This window comes from Trichogramma pretiosum, unplaced genomic scaffold (genome assembly GCF_000599845.2).
Source record: "Trichogramma pretiosum strain Unisexual culture from Peru unplaced genomic scaffold, Tpre_2.0 scaffold1, whole genome shotgun sequence".
Lineage (NCBI taxonomy): Eukaryota > Metazoa > Arthropoda > Insecta > Hymenoptera > Trichogrammatidae > Trichogramma > Trichogramma pretiosum.
In genome coordinates, this window is record NW_019641703.1 from 4,556,966 (window position 1) to 4,575,410 (window position 18,445).

Consider the following 18,445-nt stretch of genomic DNA (forward strand, 5'->3'; position numbering starts at 1 on the left):
CTCATGTGCGTGTATGCGTATAAAGACACACATTGATAATAATCGTTGCAAGGGGTGAGCGAGCATGTGTGTAGCTTTGTACGTTCTGCATGTGCTGCTGCTGCTGCTGCTGCTCGCGCGCTTGACTCGCTCAACGCTATACTGCCTATTCCACCTATTAATAGCTATTAAAGCTCGTGCGTGCGCGTCCCTCTCTCTCTCGTACCGACTCGAACTTGGTCGCGGAGATGCGTGAGTTACATATAGTCAGCATCGTCGTCGACGAGAGCTGCCGCTGCCACCGCCATCTCTTCGCGCAAATATCGTGCGTGCATGTGTGTGTGTGCGCGTGTATGCAAACGCACAGTAGCAGAGGAGCAGTGTCTCGCGCTGCGTATACAATATCTGCACGTCTCTCGGCGCGCGAATCAGTCTTTATTCCGAGGCCGGACGCGCGCGACCGATACCGAAAAGTGCATATATAATATATATATATATAGTTCGAGCCTGCTGTACATGTGATGCGCGTGTGAGTGTGCGATAGGCGAAACGCTTCGCTCCGTTTTACGCGAGCACGAGATGCAATTATACGGTGATGATCGTGATGATGTATGTGGCTGCGAAGTTCGTGACAAGATGTATAGTGACACGATAATGTGATCCAGGCGAGAAATAAGAAGAATACTTGAACGCGTGTTTTTATACAGTGACAGCAATTGTGCACGAGTACTAGACAACTTTAGTCAGCGATGACGTGAACTGGACCGTATATAACATAGTTTATAGGGTAAAATATATAATAATGGCCGATTCGTGGATCGAGATCGAAAAACGCGGGCTTACTACGAGTGTTCGAGTATAAACGAAACTACTCTCTGCACGAAAAAGAATAAAAGAATTCGGAGAGTATGCTGGTGTGCGTTTGTATGTGTAATATATATGGGCAAAGTTTAGGGCGTAAACGCGCGCGAGCTTGCAGCACGAAACGCAACGCAACGCATGAAACATCAGTCTCTCCTCCTCGCTCTTTGAGAGTCTCTCTCTCTCTCTTTCTCTCTGAGCTCTCTGGTCGTTCTTGGAACTGCCAGGCTTGAATGTCCGACCATGTATAAATGTGTGTGCGTTCGTGCTCTAACAAAAAGAGCCAGCCGCAGCAGCAACTAAAGAATATCTTATCGACGTCGGCGAGTTGGTGCTTTTTTTATTTTAAAACATGCGGCGGCGGCCGTCATCTAGTTTTAGTTTCTCTTATTTTCCAATGCTTTTTAGAGCTTTTCGGAACAAATAGAGAAAAAAATGTCGACACTCCGAGCTCGCGCGAGTGCGTAAATTATACAGGCATTCGATATAATACAGACAGCGTTTGTACGAACGAGTGTGCGTGTATTGCGTCGATCGACGGCGCGAGCTTTTGGCTCGGAATGTCGTGTTTATACGCGCGCGTGCGTTCATCTGTATGCGTGTGTGTCGCTGCGTAAAGCTCGCGCGGGATGAAATCATCGGAGAATTTCTGAAAATTGCGCGTGAAACTCGATTTTAGGTCGCTTCGTATTAAACTTCACAGCAGCAGTAGCAGCTCGAAAATTCCAAGTGCCTCGTCCCCCTCCACGATATATAACGACGAAATTGACGATAACGAGTCGCTGCTGCTGCACTGGCAGCTATATATAAAGAGCTTTCGTACATTAAAGTCGGTATCGCGCGGCTCGAGTCACGCGAGGTCATCCTCCATGTACTACGCTCATCTTGTATATAAACCGTGTCTGCCGCCGCTGCTGCTACACACACACACACATTTTATATTGCCGAGCGTAAAGGATAGAAACGACAAGCGACGATGATGAGTCTTCATTAAAGTTCGCTGCATCAATTTTGCTCCGTGCAGCCAGTCGCTGCCACTCTCGAGCCTACATTATATTACACGAGCCGTGTGTGTATATATGTTTTTTTTACATATATTATTCGACGACGCTGACGCTCGATATTCTTTTTGCAAGCTCGACACGTTTTATCGAAAAACTCACACGAGCGCGATATATTAATATTTTAATATGTATCTCGCATTTATTTCAGTAAAGTAAAGATCCCACGATGTATCTAGAACGTTAATGTAGATCGTGAGCCTTTTTGCGTCGAGTTACATGTGGATGCGTGCGCGGACGTTAAGCATATTGCCCTCTGACGTTTAGCGAGCTTGACCAATGACGCCAAATTCCCGTCAAGTACACATCTATCATTTTCGTGACGATTGTACGATTATTATTATTTTTTTTTTTTTCGTTTCATCGCGATCGATAATTGTTAAATGTCTTCGAATTAAAACGATTTTCCATCTTTATCGTCAATCTGACTCTCGAAAAGGCGAAGAAAATAAAATTAAGCTCTACTAGAAAGTTAAGAGTTTCGATGTTATATTACGACAGCTCACGCGCGCGAAACGTGAGTTTTAATTCTGGACAGTTTGATTTTTGCGTACACCGAAAATAGCATCTCTCTCACTCGGTTCTATATTTGATCAAACAAAAGAAAATACGTCCCCCGCTGCATCCGATTTCTGTTGTGTGTTGTGCTTACAGTTGCTGGCTCGCCTACCGGAGAGTTTTGAGAGAGAGACCGAAAGGAGGCATAAAAAAAATATATGCGTAAGACCTCTCGAGCGAAGCTTATCTTCGATTCGTTCTTTTCATTACTCTTTGTTCGTTTTTCATCACCGCACACATGCCGAGCTTTCATTACAGCCAATTCAGTCTGACAACTTGACACGGCTGCTGCCACTCTCGTATATGCATAATCTAAGATATTGCTCGGTCCGGAGATCTTTCGAGACCGATCGTGACATTTTTTTTCGCTCTTTCTTTTTCATATCGCAGGCCTGCGTATGTACATATACGTAGAGAGCTTTATTAGTTTTCCGCGCTGATTTTTCGAAGGCGGAAGGAAGAAATACGACGCCTGTGCACATGCACACACGCGTTCTCACGACGTCATTTTACAACACACGTTATAGGCGTGCACGTGAATAGGCGACGTTGTTCCATTCTGCTCTTTTTTCTCTCTCTGTCTGTCTCGTTCTCTATACAGGTTTATTGCGACCGGGCGATAAGTTACGCAACTCGTCCGTCGTGCTCATGTGCGCACGTATGTACGCAGTATTTATATGTATGAGTGACCCGGGCCGGTGTTACATGTACGCACGACCTTTAACTCGCCGTCGGGGACATACGTATCGACGTTACCTTCGACGATCGGTTTCGCTGCTATTTTTTTTCCTTCGATTTTTCAATTTCCGATTCTTCGCCGAGTATACGCGTGCGGATGATGTTAATATCGATCGATTACCAATAATACCGATACTCGAGGAAGCGTCGGCTGCGTATAGGTAATTAATACACGCATCGTATTATATAGTCGCATTTGGGATTTTGGCCCGCGGCAATGTATACACGATACTCGAAAACAAAACGTCCGCTCCCAGATTTTTTTTTTTTTATAATCCGGGACTGCCTATGTATAAAAACGACGTCACGTGCGTGAGTGTGTGTATCGGCGAGTCGAATCGATGCCATCGATGCGGGTATTGCGATCGAGCGCGCGCCACCCGCAGAGACGGGGGCCGGCACTTTAATAGAGGCACAGCACACCGCACGCGAGCCGTTTATTTTCATTCCTCGCGCGGCGCACAACAAAAAGCTCCCGCGCTTGGATCAGAATGTACTTTCCATTCGACCGTGCATATATCTAGGTTTAGGATTCGAAACCATCAAGGGCGTGCACGATCTCGATGTGTATTCATAATTATAAATATCGACTGCCTATATTCGGATACAAATCGTTAATATTCACGGCCGGATTCGCTGTACACGTACATGGCAAGAAGGTCGAAGAGTCTTGGAAAGGAAGTGTACGAAAAAAAATACCATAAATGACTAATTAAAATTGTATCGCGTTCACGAGTAATTGGCTCGGCTATATATACACGTCTCGTTATAATCATAAAATTAAATTCTCAGCGGTCGAGACAATGAACAACGCAAAAGATTCCTAACGCATTCAAGAATCTCACCTTTTATAGTTCGGCTTTAATTCGATCGGTGAGCTTGTGCCATCCGAGACTCGAGTGCTGCGTATAGGACACAGTCGCGAGATAAGGGAAGCTCGGCGCGCAAACAAGTGCTGTTATTGTAAGATATCGCGACGCGGACACTCGAGTCCGCGTGTTACGATATATATAAATATATAAAATGAATCGAATCGTTTGTCTATGCGCGCTGCAAGATCGAGGAAAGAGCGCACTCGATGATATATAAATTCTTTATCGCGTTAATCATCTAATTCACACATACACGCGTAAGAAAGGTGAATGATTATAAGGCGGAAACTATCGAGGGGAGCCGTAAAGGCATTGTTTAGCGTTGAGAATATAGATGGTTGAAATATTTTCATAGAATAAAATATGCACATAATATCGTACTAAATCGGGTATCGGCAGTCGCTCAACTCATTGCGTGGCCTTTGGGCATGACTTTCGTTTCCTCCAGTTGTACACACAGAAAATTATAACAGCTCAACTGAGAATCTCTATTTTGTTTTTCGAGCGCTTGCTGTTGCTCATACGAATGTTTCCAAGTCGTAGATGACAAATCAGACGAGCTTTCCACAAAACGGCACACAAATCTCAACGCGTATGTAATTAGCTATAGACGTAATGCGATAGTCGATGCATCTCCTGTATCGCGTATCAAGTTTTATCGACTAATTATCGATATCCATATGAACACGATCGATTCACGCATTTCATTTGTCTCAAGATTAAAGTCGTACGCACAAAGAAATCATCGCGTTTTCGTGTATGATCGATATAGCAAATGAACAACTATTTACATCATATAGAAATCTCAAAATTCTCGAATGCTTTAACTGTATACAAATACTCGCTTCTATTCTAGCACGATCGGATCGTAATTAGAAAGGCGCTACGTCACATCGCATCGTCGTCGTCGTCGCGTCGAGACAATAGGCGTCAAAGCGGAAGCAAAAAAGAGCGACGCCTATATAGGTTCGCGCATGTATATACACAAGTGACTTTTTATTTAACGCTGGTATATTACAGGATCGTGTATATATTTTACATTCATAGTTCAAAACTCACCTTAATATATATGCACAAGCTCGCGCGAGCGATCGCCTGTGAAATGTAGGATGGGGGAGGGGACCGGCTCTCATTGTTTCGATCTCGAAATTGCGCAAATTACGATATGTAATGTTTGGGAGTTGTCGATTATTCCAGCTGTATTATAAAGGAAAGGATGTATGTGTGTAAGTGTGTGTGTAAGTATGTATGTATGTTGTTGACCTCGTATTTAATATTATTATACATTAATATATGCGACGACGACGACGACTACGCCGGTTAACGACGCGCGACGACAATGTAATAGCGAATAATTTATTGCGTGCCGCTCGGTTGCCTGTGTGCAATATTGCATACATGCGCGCACACACGCACACATTTACACGCACACATTGCACTGTAAAAAGCTGTAATATAAATGCTATGGGATTTTTTTATCGTTGATTTAGTTCGTCGCGTCGATGAAAACGTATTATAGCCTTTTCTTTTTTTTTATTGAGTGGATGTGTCGAAGAGGCGTTATATTATTGTAGGCATGCTTCGATTGGATCTTGGATGCATAAATATTAAGGAGCTCTTTTTTTCATTGCATTATTTACGGCTTACCGTGCTGATGTAGTTTATATAAGGTTCTGAGGAGCAATCTCGTGCGAGTTTTGCAAGCTCGTGATATTTCGATCTCGATCCAACGCCGTGGCATATTATATTCTGCGTCTTCCGAGATCATAAAGTATCAAATGTTTCGTTTTTAAGTGAAAAACTCAAAAACTACTTTTGCAGTGTACCATAAGTGAATACATTGACATTATTCGAGGGACCCTCGACGCATCGCGCGCATCGGGCCTCGATCCGGAAGATCAATTATAATAATACACACATACGTGCGCGATAAGCGACGAAATCGTAATAATCGTTACATCGATCGGTGCCGGACATCGATCATGATGTTGATGCTGATGCTCTGCGTCATCATGAAAATCGCCGAGGAACTGACGCCGAGAATCGAGCGCTGCGGCTTGTACTACCAGCACGTCGAGCGGCCGAGCGCCATACCGATGCCCTGCGGAGGAGGTGGAGGAGGCGGCGGCGGCGAGGCTTTGGCCAGGCATCACCACGTCAGGCCGAGACGACGACGCCGATATCACAGAAAACGTAAGATCGACAACGGCGAGAAATAAATTACGGCTTGCGATAATTATGATGTGTATATAATTATTTGGAGCGGCGCTCGAGTGTCGTTGAACCCGCGTTGACTATCATTACTATATGCACATGCTCGACTTTATAACTAATATTGTTATATTAATGTATCCATTGTCTCGCGTTTGTCATTTTGCGCGCTCGATCGACGATCCGCGCAAGCTACTTATTGCACGAGTTACGTTCGTTGCGCGCCGATTAATAGAGCGCTTAGCAATGCAAATAATGTTATTTGTATCAATGCACGAATCGAGGCCGATAAAAACGACACGTGATATTATTGAAAGGCGGCTCAGATTCGCGAGACTATAAGAGGCGCGCTACATAATAATAATAATAATAATAATAATAATAATAATAATAATGTATAATATAATGTAAAGCACATGCTGCGAGTGCATTCCTTGATATCGCACCTACGTGACGGTTAACGCGTTGATATTTAAATGTATAATATTATATTATTGTGGCCCGTGCGCCGCACGCCAGAGACGGTGGAGTTACAATTGTGATAGATGCCTCTAAAACTTCACGAAGCTTATCACAAAATTCGCGATCGACACGGCGCAGCGAACATTTCTAAGAATTAACTCTCTTATGTGATCGCGATCATAATACAATGTGGTTTGTGCGCCTGGAGAGGATGGCACGCGGCGAATCGATGCTATAAAGGCCACTCCTCGAATAGGCCTCGAAGCGCATACGCATACATAAATATTGTATGGGTAAGTATAATCGTCTTTGCCAGGGTTCGCATGAGCAGTGATTAGAGATAGATGCAGGATATAAAGAAAGAACAATAAAAGTACCGTGAGAGGAATAATATAGTGTCGTGAGCGTATTTCTACGAATGATTAATTTTATCGGTAATACTCGTGTAATGACATCGAAAGTGAATACATAATGTACGTATTTTTCATTTTCAATAAAGATTTTTTTTTAATCTGGTACCAAAATTTTATTTTCTCAAAAAATAGATAACACGTTTACGTTTACGTAAAAATATTAGTCAAGAAAAATAAAATAGCAAAAATTAATAAAAAAAAAAAAAAAAAAGGAGGCAAAACTATATCGGGGCGAAGGCGCGCATCCTCCTGCGTCACCCGGTCGGCGGGCGGCGTTTACGTACGCGACCGTCTCCTGTATCGACACCCCCCGCACCCACTGGCTGTCCAGGGATGCATGAGTAGTGTATATGAAGCGGTATAGGAAGCGCAGTGTCATATCGCTGCCGCGCACAAGTCCGGAATTCGTGAGCCGGGGACTCGAACCCGCGCCCGGCCCGGCAGTTCGGTGCCTCATGATGGCCGTGCAGCGACACTGCGCGCACGACCAAGGGGCTCTGCTGCTCGGCAAGGACAATTTCGTGGCCCTTATGTTTCTTTCGCGCGCTGCGCTAAAACACGTTATAGCAAGTCGAGAGTCTACTGCTGTATAGCTCGAGCCCCTCCACTGCTCGCGGCGCGCACCGGCGGAGTAGCGCTTAGCTGCTCGGATCTCGTGTCTCTGAAACGTATACGAGCTTCGTGCGTCTCCGTCTCTGTCTTTCTACCGCGCTGCGTTGGCTGTACATTTTTACGCGCATACTCTCGTCTCAAATCGTATATAGTGTATACGATGCATTTTTTACCGATATCATTGACATTTGAATCGACGTCGATAAAAAATTTATACAAAAAAAAAAAAAAAAAAAATGTACGTACGTTTTTTTATTCCGATCGTTAATCGATAATATCATTTTCAAGTATTCAAATCATTTCCAACGAGCCAATTTGGTAAAAAAAAAACACCTGTGTAGTGACCGCAACTGCGAAAAAAAGGTCAAAAATATATCGGGGCGACGGCTTTCCTCCTCCCACTTCTCCCACTGTTCAGGCAGCGCGTCTGCGTTAATGGCCCATACACATTCCCCTACTGGGGCGGGCACTCTCATTCAATTTTTTCAGCGCATAACGCTTCCAAGGAATATAAGTAATCTATATTCTTTCACGCAACTTATTGACGCTATCACAATGGGATTCGAGAGGAATCGAACCGTCGCCCATCCCGGCAGGCACACCTTTGGCCGTTGATAAACATAGGCGCGCCGAGCGTCTCGGCCAAAGGGGCTGCTGCTCAGAGCGCTGAAAAATTTCAGTTATCAAGGATCGATATTTTTTCTCATCAAAGTTCAGGAGGAGGGAAAGAAGAACAGGACTGCATCGGTCGGTAGTCGTGGGCGAAATTTTGTGAAAGCAGCCTAATGTCAACGCCCCTATGTTACGTTCTTTTACGTAGCTCTCCGTCTATATACGTATCCGATCGTCTCACTTTCTCTCTGGCGACACGTGCGCGTCCACGATAACAGACAGCTATTAAATGAGACGTTCTCTCTACTTCCTCTGTACTCTTTATATATTTCTATGCATATAGTACGTGTTGCGTTCGATTAGTCGCTTGCTTCGCCGCGCAACGTCATACTTCGAGAAACTGTAGTCGCGCGCGCTGTTGTTTATAAACAATGAAGAAAGCGAACGATCGACCGCAAATTTTCGAGTTCCGCGTACCTATAGCGCGGCCGGTGTACAGTCAGTGTACACGCTGCGACGCCGCCACACGAAATCGAAGTACAGAGATCGAATGAGCGCGTGATTTTTTTTGAAGGAATCTAAAAATCGTGTACGTATCTTAAGTACGTAACAAATATCGTACTTTAAGTGTATCCGTGCGCGTTGCTGTGCGCGAGTGAGCAAAACGATGGTGGACCGCGACGTATTCCGTATGAGATATGACAATTTCTACGTGGAAGATACGGCGGACGACGATCCCAATTTTCAACGCGTGAATCGTTTGCGAAACTTGCGAGAAACGATCGATTGGGACATCGTAGCGGATCGACACCGATTCCTCGGTTATCTCTATACGATTTGATCCCAAACTGGACGGGATACCTCCCTGAAACTCCAGCAAACTTTCCGAAGGGAAGAGATCGATTGGCTTCTCGTGGAATCCGTAAAGTCCGCCAAAACCATATCTCAACGAAGCTTATTAGTCGACTTCGTGGTCCGAACCGGTTACAATGACGAGCCCAGGATAGATCGAAACGGCAAGCCATCGTCGCGTCGCACTACTGCGTTGCATCGCGTGCCTAGAAGCAGTCGCTACCTCAGCTGTCAGCTTTTTAAGATTTACGACAGGTTCGACGTTAATTACACCGATGAATTGGGATTGACGCATTTTCAGGTGGCTTGCGAGCAAGGCTTGAATAACGCAGTAACGAAGTTTCTTGAACGCGGTCAGGATCGCTCAATTGCCTCTTGCCGGACATAGGCGGTCCACCGCTATCAATCGACCCACGATTGCTGTCACTTACACAAGGGCGAAATAGTGTATAATAGCAATGAACGAGGTCGTCATCGGGTCGGCCCGCGCGAGTCGGTTTATAGCAGACCCTAGCACGTGGCTCTGAAGTACGGCCACGGAACCTTGGTCGAACTGCTGCTGAGGAGAGGCGCCGACGCGAATTTAGCCGATAAAGACGGATCGACCCTGTTGCACATACTTTGCAAAGAGAGCGACGTCCGTAACTTGGACGCAACGTTATTTCGATACAGCGACGTAACGCGACGGCCGATACGGATCAACGCCCAAGACAAGTTGGGCAACGCACCGTTGCACTATGCCACGAAGACCAGAAACAAGACGTCGATCGAATTGCTGCTGAGGGCAGACGCCGATCCCAATTCAGCCAATGAGGAAGGAATGACCCCCTTGCACATCATTTGCCAGGCGGACTATGGCGAATACTTCGCGAGGGTATACTTTGATATCTATGCTACCGAGTCAGTCATCGGAAGCTGCAGGTCGACGCCCGGGACAAGAAAGGCCGCGGACACCTCTTCAATGGGTCGTGACGAGTTTGAAACCGAATATGGTCGTTTTACTCTTGAATCGTGGTGCCGATCTGTCGAACTTCGTTTTGACCCACCTACAGTCACTTCGCCGAGAGATCGAAACTGCTGAAAAAGACCGAGAGATCAAAGACCGAAGATTTTGGCTAAATTAATAATGGCGACCGGAATTTTGGCTACGGTCGAGCATCTCGAGAACAGGGGATACGAGTTGAACCGAAGCGATGCCCCGACGGTGATGAAGTCGTTCGTCGATTACGAACTGTTCGTGAAATCGGCGAAACCTGCCGAATCTTGGCTCGAGGATGAAAATTTCGCGAGCAACGCGAAGGAATTGAAGATAGTTCCAAGCGTGTCGTTGTACTACTTTATTCGTCTGTCGCTCGCAGAGGTGGACGATGGACTCACGTGTATGGACTGCTTCGAGTTTTTACAAAAGCATTATAATCAAAAAGCGCTTCGTAATCATTTTCTCCCCGAGGGTGGTATCATTAAGTCTTGTGCCGTGTTTATGTGCGAGAAACTGGTGGAAAGATTCGTCCGCCGCTGGGTACTGGATTGTTTTCGCGAGATTACACATAAACGACTGTCGATTCTCTGCTGTGACATGGTCCTTGATAAACTAACGAATGAAGATTTGTGCAAAATTTGTTTGGTAACTACAATGCAAAGTTCATGAATGGCAAAGATGTTGCAAAATTTTCATGTTACTCGAACAAATAAATTTTAGATCAAACGCATTAATCTGCTTCGACTTTTGATTTTATTTCGGTTTTATTTATTAATTTATCATTTTAAGTGTTTCCATCTGTCTCTCTAGGCGAGAAATTTGTTCTCCAAATTCGTACCAAATATCAGTCAAGATAATGAAAATCGCATCTTACGCAAAGAAAAAAAAAAAAAAAGATCAAAACTATATCGGGGCGAGGGTACGCGTCCACTTCCACCCACCTCTACTCTAGCTTAACTCCGAACTTCTCCGACTCTATACGGCTCTAAATGGCGCGCACAAGTCCGGGGCCGCGTTTACGCGCAGTCCTTCTTTCCTGGGCACTCGCCGCCCGCGCAGCCCGTCGAATTAGCCACGCAGAAAGGCGATCGGTCGGGAACTGCCCGTCCCATATCGCTGCCACGTCCCTGCGCACAGACTCTAACTCTCGAACTCTGAATTTGGCGGCAACGGGACGCGAACCCTCGCCCAGCCCGGCATGCCCTGCCCCCGCCACCGCGCACACGTGTGTGTGGCGGTGGCGTCGAACGACTCAGCGCTCTCGGCCAACGTGGCAGCTGTTAGGAGGACGATAATTTTTACGATTCAAGGTGACGATGTGAATCGCGAAGATATAAATCAGTCGAGGGTAATTAGCGGCAGCGACGGAAAAAAATACGCCTGAATAACTATCGATTGAAAATAATATCACACAAAAAAAAATTAAAACCCAAGTGAATTGAGAATTGATTAACAAAATATTTAACAAAGAAATTAAAGTCTAAATAAACCATTTAATTAAAAAAAAAAATAAACATTATAGGCAAAAAAAGTTTATTAAAATTTTCAAATATCTAACTAAGGAAAGTGTTTTCTTGCAAAATGGATTCTAAATAATATAAACACCTCAATAAACAATAATTGCAAAAAAAAGTCAAAAATATATCGGGACGAGGGTTTTGCGCCGACGGTTTGTGTCACCTCGCAATAGCGCCCCACAACAATCCCCTCTCTCCTTGCGCACTCACTTGATGCGGGTCGAGCCGCCAGCGCCCCGCAACGATGGGCCGAAACGTCGGGTTCAGACGCGTCAACAAGTTCTCGTTGGTCGCTGATTCTATGGCCGCGAGAGTCCGCACGAAGGGTCCGGCCGAGAGAGGGAATCGAACCCTCGCCCATCCCGGCGCCACGCAATGGCCAGCAGCGACTAGTGCACTTAGCGCGCTCGGCCAGAGGGGCGCTGTTACGTAATGACAATTTTCATCATTATTAGTCGCTCTCTGTAGTCTGTCGAACGTCGAACGCGCAGCGGGGATCACAGCATGTGTGTATATAGCAGTCAGAAAGAATATTAGAAATAGCAGACCAAAGTCGAGCGCGTACGGTAAGGCGAGGCCCCCTCCCCTACCACGATTATATTTAGTGCGTAGGCCGCTGTGTCTCGTCGTCGTCGTCGTTGTCGCGCTCGGCATACGACACGGCCGTATAATTAGGAATGCAAAACGTCTCACTCACATCAGCTCTGCTTATATAGCTGTGTCATGCGTGTGTTTATGTGCAATGTGAATATGTGCTAGTGTGTGCACGCGCCTTCGTCGTCTAAATGTTTATAATCGCGTGAATCATGATTATTCCACATAGAACCAGTCGTTCTCTGCATCGTGACACATATATAATGTCGATACTTGACACATGCCGCGGCGAGATAAACGCGGTACTATGTAGGTGCGGGCGCGAATCTAAATTCTAATGTACCTCGTTTTCCTGTGAATTGCATTTCGCGCGAAGTGTTATGTCTCATTCTTCGATCGATAGATCGATGCAACACGACTCGTTCTTTGCTTTTTTTTCCTCTCTTGCGTATTAAAGTGTAAGTGATAATCGACGAGATCGCGAATCGTCAAAGCGACAAGAAAGTGGGAGCTCGATTGATAAAAGTCTGCTACTGCACGTCGAATCGTCGTGATGTATGTTTTCTGTATACTTCTAAGTCTTTAAACCATTTGTTTTTTATTTTCTCATCGTTAATCATATTTCCATCGTATTATGAACCGCTTCCAACTACATACGCATACTCTCCTTTCCCCCCCCGCATATCTGTCACCAAAAATTCAAGTGGTTCTGAAGAGCGTCGAATGTGTCGTCACGAAATGCTGTGCTTCGATCCTTTTACGATCGTTCCCAAAACACCACCACCCGCGCACAGACGGTTCGCACGTGTTTCTATAAATTACACATTCTGCGATGACAAACTCACACACACTCACGACATGTCATGTCAGTCTCCTGTACATATAGCTAATATCACGAATATTGATGTGTGTCAAGAGACAATGGAAAACACGCGTATATTAATTCATCGTGTGTAATGCGCGCTACGATGCGGCTGTCGTGTGTCGCCTGCGTACACAATTACGTCCGCATATTTTTCTTATTGAGCCTCGCTGTTAATGTATAAGATGCAATGTACGCAACATCGAGCATATTACCTATATTATATGTACGCACCTCGCAACGAATTACGTAAAAAAAAAACGGAAATTTCGAAATCAGCAAAAATTAATCTTCATTTGTGTTAACTCGTGGCGGCGGTGGTCATCGCGGTCAAACTCGGTAAATTTCAATTTGGAGTTGCGAGAAAAAAGCTTCAACTTGATTTTAGACGAGCTGCTTCATTATATTCTACAAGGAGTGATTGTTGATTTTGTTGCTCGTGAGCCTCGTTTGAAACCTCTTGAGACGATTACCGACCTACAATTTATAACGTAGAGCGCATGCCGCCTGAGCAGCTATATGCCGGCCGTTCGAAATATCTTTACGACCCGCGATAATCCGCCGATTTGCGTGTACAGATAACGCGTAAGTTAGAGGAATTGAATTTCGATAAATTTCGACTTCAACTTTCTTTACTCTCGAGCCTTGGATAAGACAAAAGGGAGAGAAGAGAAAATGATCAGAGTGGCGTCGCGATGTGTGCAGTCGATGTGCACGGCATGGGGGCGATGACATTGCCGCGCGGGTATTAAATGCACGAGACAGCCAAAGAAGCAGCAACGACAACGACGACGACAAAAATTATAAGCTGAAAAAAAAGAGAGTAAAAAGAGCGAAACAAAAATAAAGCCGTGTGTTTATGTGTGTACAACATACAGCGAGGCTCTCGGCTGTCACGTACATGACGGCACATTCTTCGTGCATTTATTATAAATGCAAAGTGACAAGAGAGGAACTCTTTGCGACTGTAAGCGTATGTTGGTGTATATCATACAGTATTTATATACGACGGTCAACGTCGCGTGCAGTTGTGTGTGTGAGAGACAGAGAAAGAAGAGTCCACCTTCGCAATTGCCGCGCATGACCTCGTCTATCTGTCTCTTTTCATCTCTCGCACGCGAATAACCTACCATGGCAGTTGTTGTCTACTGCCAGCAGCCAGCCAGCCGGTGAGCGCACAGTTATAAACGTGTATACCGTGCAGATTATATTATGTAGAGGTGTACTTACATACTGTAAAGGGAAGGAGAAACACACGGCGCCTCCTTCTTCTTCTACTGCTTGAGAACGAAAAAGAGCCGAGCGAGCGACTCCGACTTTACCGGCGCGCTCGAACATCGGAGTCAGTCAGTCAGTCAGTCTGCCTCGCAGCGCTGCTCCGAGAGCTCGTGTGCACGTGTGCGTGTGCGTATGCGCGCGTGTTTTTTTTTCTTTCTTTTTTTTTTCCTTCGTTATTACGCACACGCGAGGCGTTTCGCGCGACCGTATAATACGAGGGATAAGACAATATAATACTCGTACGCGCAGTGATTTTTTATCAAGTGTGTGGTGGTGGCCCCCCCGCTAAAGAATCGGCAGCCACTAGGAAGAGAGAGAGATAGTAGAGAGAGGCTTGAGAAAGATTCTCACACAATCGGTGACACTTTTGTTCGTTACGCCCGCTGCTGTATACAGTGTTTTCGTAACGATCTTCTTCAGTCAAGTGCATCGTTCTGTGTAGTGTATAGTTTTCCGCCCGTGTCTATGTGTGTGTACATAAGTGCAGCGTGAGTGTGTATAAATTGCTGCTTTTAGAAAAAGGCACGAAGAAAAGTTAACGTGTGTTTTTCATTGTGCGCGCGCGTGTGTGTGTATCTGCCACTGCAGCAGCCTTGTCATTATATTGCATTAGCCAAAGTGTGTCTCGTACATAATATAATAACGCACACGCGGCCGAGACGCTGCTGTATACGTGTGCGCACTGTGCTCGACTTTATTCAGCCTATCCTAACGTAATATCCCGAGAGATTATTATCACTCGCCTCAGCTGCTGGGGCAAAATTGCAGTTGCAAGATGATGTGATCACGGCTGCTGCTCGAAACACGAACGACACAGTCGAGCTATATTGATGATGCTGCTGCTGCAGCTAGTAGTATGCAGTAATAACAACAGCTGACCGACATAACTCGTGGATAGTATAAACACAAACGTCGAGTTGGTGTTATACCGCTGCAGCAGAAATCGCGAGTATAGACTGTGCAGAATTCTCTCAAATACATACATACACAACTGCACTCGCTGCAGCAGCAGAGGATAAATACCGATCGTCGTTTTGCGCTTCGTGGTGTTGGTGTGTGTGTGTGCTGCGTTTGTTGCATGCGTATATACATGTCTCGTATATGCATCGCAAACACACGCAGCAGCACGCGACGCAGCGGTCGTCGTTGTTGTTGCTTTCGTAGTCAACGAGTTTGAAAACGATTTTTAAACTCTCGACTCATCGTCGTGATCGGGTGCTAAGTGCGCTGTCGACATCATGGACGACGAAGGTTAGTCCACATACCACAGTAATACAGTGCGACAGTGCGAATTTTTTTTCTATACAAACGAACTTTCGATCAACGGAATTCCTGCCCGCGAACGCGAATTTCCGGGTAATGCGCGTATTATTTTCACCCTAAATAAAAAAAAGAAGAGACGTTTACGCGGATATTTGCGCGCGACGTATTCGACGCACACAGCTGTGTATTGTTGTGCCGTATTGAAAAGTTGATTTTGTCGATTCCTGCGGCACGCGGCCTTTCGCGGAAACTCGACGTTTATATGTGCAGTCGGTGCCGTCGATTCGCGCAAAAGAGCGAGCGAGAAAGATAGAGACCAGCTCGACTCGCTTCTTATGTTTTTTAAAAGCCGATCCGCTTTTTCTTTAGAAAGCGCCAGTAAACGGGCGCGCGCGACCAAAGAGCGCGATGATTATACTTTACCGATATTATATATAAATATTATATCGAAAAACGAGCTCGCCGCAGTTCGTGGATTTATTATTATATTAACGTATTTCTATCTATATATTTATGTATATACGCTTAAGTATAACGTCTATCTCTATCGCTTATATTAGCGCTCTCGAGAGAGAGATATATAGTGGTCGCGATGAAAAAGGAAAAAATAAAGTAAAGAGAATCGTTAATGACTGTCGAAGTTGTCGCGCGAGCGCGAGCTTAAACGATAAACTCGTTTGGAATATTACTTATAAGCTGCTTTTGTGTTCGGTTTCGAAACGAAACCGACGTTATAACACCACACACAACACACAGCGCGAGAGAGCTTGATGACTATTTTTGTAACTACGCGTGTGCTACTGCTGCTGCAGTCCGCTGCTACGAGCTGCATTATAGTCTCGAAGTCGAAGTTGTATAGTATAGCATTATATAGCGCCGACGCACAACACCTCTCTGTCGTCGTGCAAAAAATTATGTTACATAGGTATAGCTTTTTTTTTTTATTACAACGACGAATGATTTAATAGAGTCGCGACTTTTTTGCTCTCACTTTTATGTGAATGGAAAAGAGTCAGTTTATCGACTCCTGCTCCCACGCACGTATAGCTATATACAATGCATCGATTTACTGTGTTTACTTCGTTTCGACTCGACTGTGTGTATAATAATGAATTTCCTTATATTATGCTGCGCGTCATCGTTTGATGCGTTGTTGCTTCGATATAATCGTATAAATACATAGACCGAGTTCATTATACATACATTTTCCAAAAGCATAGAAGATAAGGCCTGCGAGTCCCGGGTCAATTAAGTTTTGACATTTGTTTAGGATCACGCAGCAGAAGCAGCGGCTCTCGAGAGTATTTTGTCTGAATAGAATATCTCGCGGCTCCGGAAGCGATAAAACAGACAACGAATCTCCCCTCCCTCCCCTTGTTTCATTAATCAACGAAACAGCGAATTAACCATAAGTTAGATAAATCAAATTTACGGGTTCATAATTTTAATGGCTGTTTGAAACTTCCCCATTATCGACTTATATATCTGTTGACGTATCTGCATATCTGAAAATTCCCACAATATTCTTACGAGCGATCCAAGTGAAAGCTCCGATATTTATATCGAATAACGATTTTTTTCGAACGAAGGATGACGCTGATCTCTAATCGATGAAATCGTAATTGCTTCTGTCTCAGGTTCTGGAAAGACAACAACAACCACGACAATGATGGACGAACCGCAGACGCCGGGCTCGGACTGCAACTCCAATCCGGCCAACGAGAATCAGGATCACGTCAATTCCGCTTTCATCCAGGACAATACGGACTTTTGGTTCATCGATTACAGGTATGCGATACACTACATATTATACTCAATATCGTTATTCTGCAGTCTTTCCTTCCAGCAATACCGATTCTTTCCTTATTTTTTAATCATCGATCATCGAAAAAAATTTTTTAGTTTTCTCATTTTTTATTTTGTTTATCTTTTCTCCCGCACAAAATCCACCGCACGCACGCACGCGCCACTTTTATTTTCTCTCGCACAACATCGCTTCTGCACAAATCCTCCCGCAGTCATCTCCAAACTGCACTCGACGATCTGCGGACTCGCGCAGCAGCAGTCGCTAATGTATCGCCGTTCATGTTGAAACAAACGCAAAAATCCAAAAACGAACAACAAATCGACGACGACGAAAACAGGGACGGCGGTCTGCACGTCCACCCGAGCGTACTGTCCTCGCTGTCGGCCTCCTACACCAAGGATGATCTCGGCTATTACGACGATCTGGCGCGCAACCTCGACGCGAATCTCGCCGAGGTCGACATGGAGAACTGCAAGACGTCGGATCTGCACACGCTGCTCAACGCCCTGCCGACCATGTGCACGGATCCCGTCCAGCACTCGGAGGTGAGTGTCTTTCTTTGCCGATGATGATCTTAATTTTATCGTTTTTTTTTCATTTTCTTCTTATTCGTTTCTTATTACTACTACTACTTCTTCTTCTTCTTCGTTGTGACGGTCTTCTATATCGATCTGCATTATGTAACTATAATAATACGCGCTGAAAGAAATCGATCCACCGCGTCGCTGAAAAATTCGTTTCCAGCGTCTATCGTCCAGATGCGACGGATAGGATCATTTTTTTTCAGCGCAGCTCTCCGACGTAGCAAAGATTTCGTTTAGAATTTTTTTCTTTCTTTCATCTGTATGATAATTCTGTAGTGGTTATGTACATTCATTACTGTAACGCACCTACACCTATACTATTTTATTTAT

General features: G+C 44.9%; 1 protein-coding gene across 8 annotated transcripts in view; it reads left to right on the plus strand.

The window, feature by feature from the left end:
- LOC106655868 overlaps positions 1-18,445 on the plus strand; it is a 41,342-nt gene that overhangs the window by 13,035 nt on the left and 9,862 nt on the right. Inside the window, exons 1-4 of one of the 8 annotated variants that reach the window (XM_014376463.2) lie at positions 422-766; positions 5,864-6,262; positions 17,362-17,512; positions 17,869-18,076. In XM_014376463.2, coding sequence (XP_014231949.1) covers positions 6,052-6,262; positions 17,362-17,512; positions 17,869-18,076 — 570 coding nt within the window. In that variant the 5' untranslated portion in view covers positions 422-766; positions 5,864-6,051. Of the gene's footprint in view, positions 1-421; positions 767-5,373; positions 6,263-11,613; positions 12,294-12,440; positions 12,877-14,571; positions 15,713-17,361; positions 17,513-17,868; positions 18,077-18,445 lie in introns of those variants that run through there. The other 7 variants (XM_014376471.2, XM_014376455.2, XM_014376480.2 and 4 more) reach the window with 7 other exon arrangements.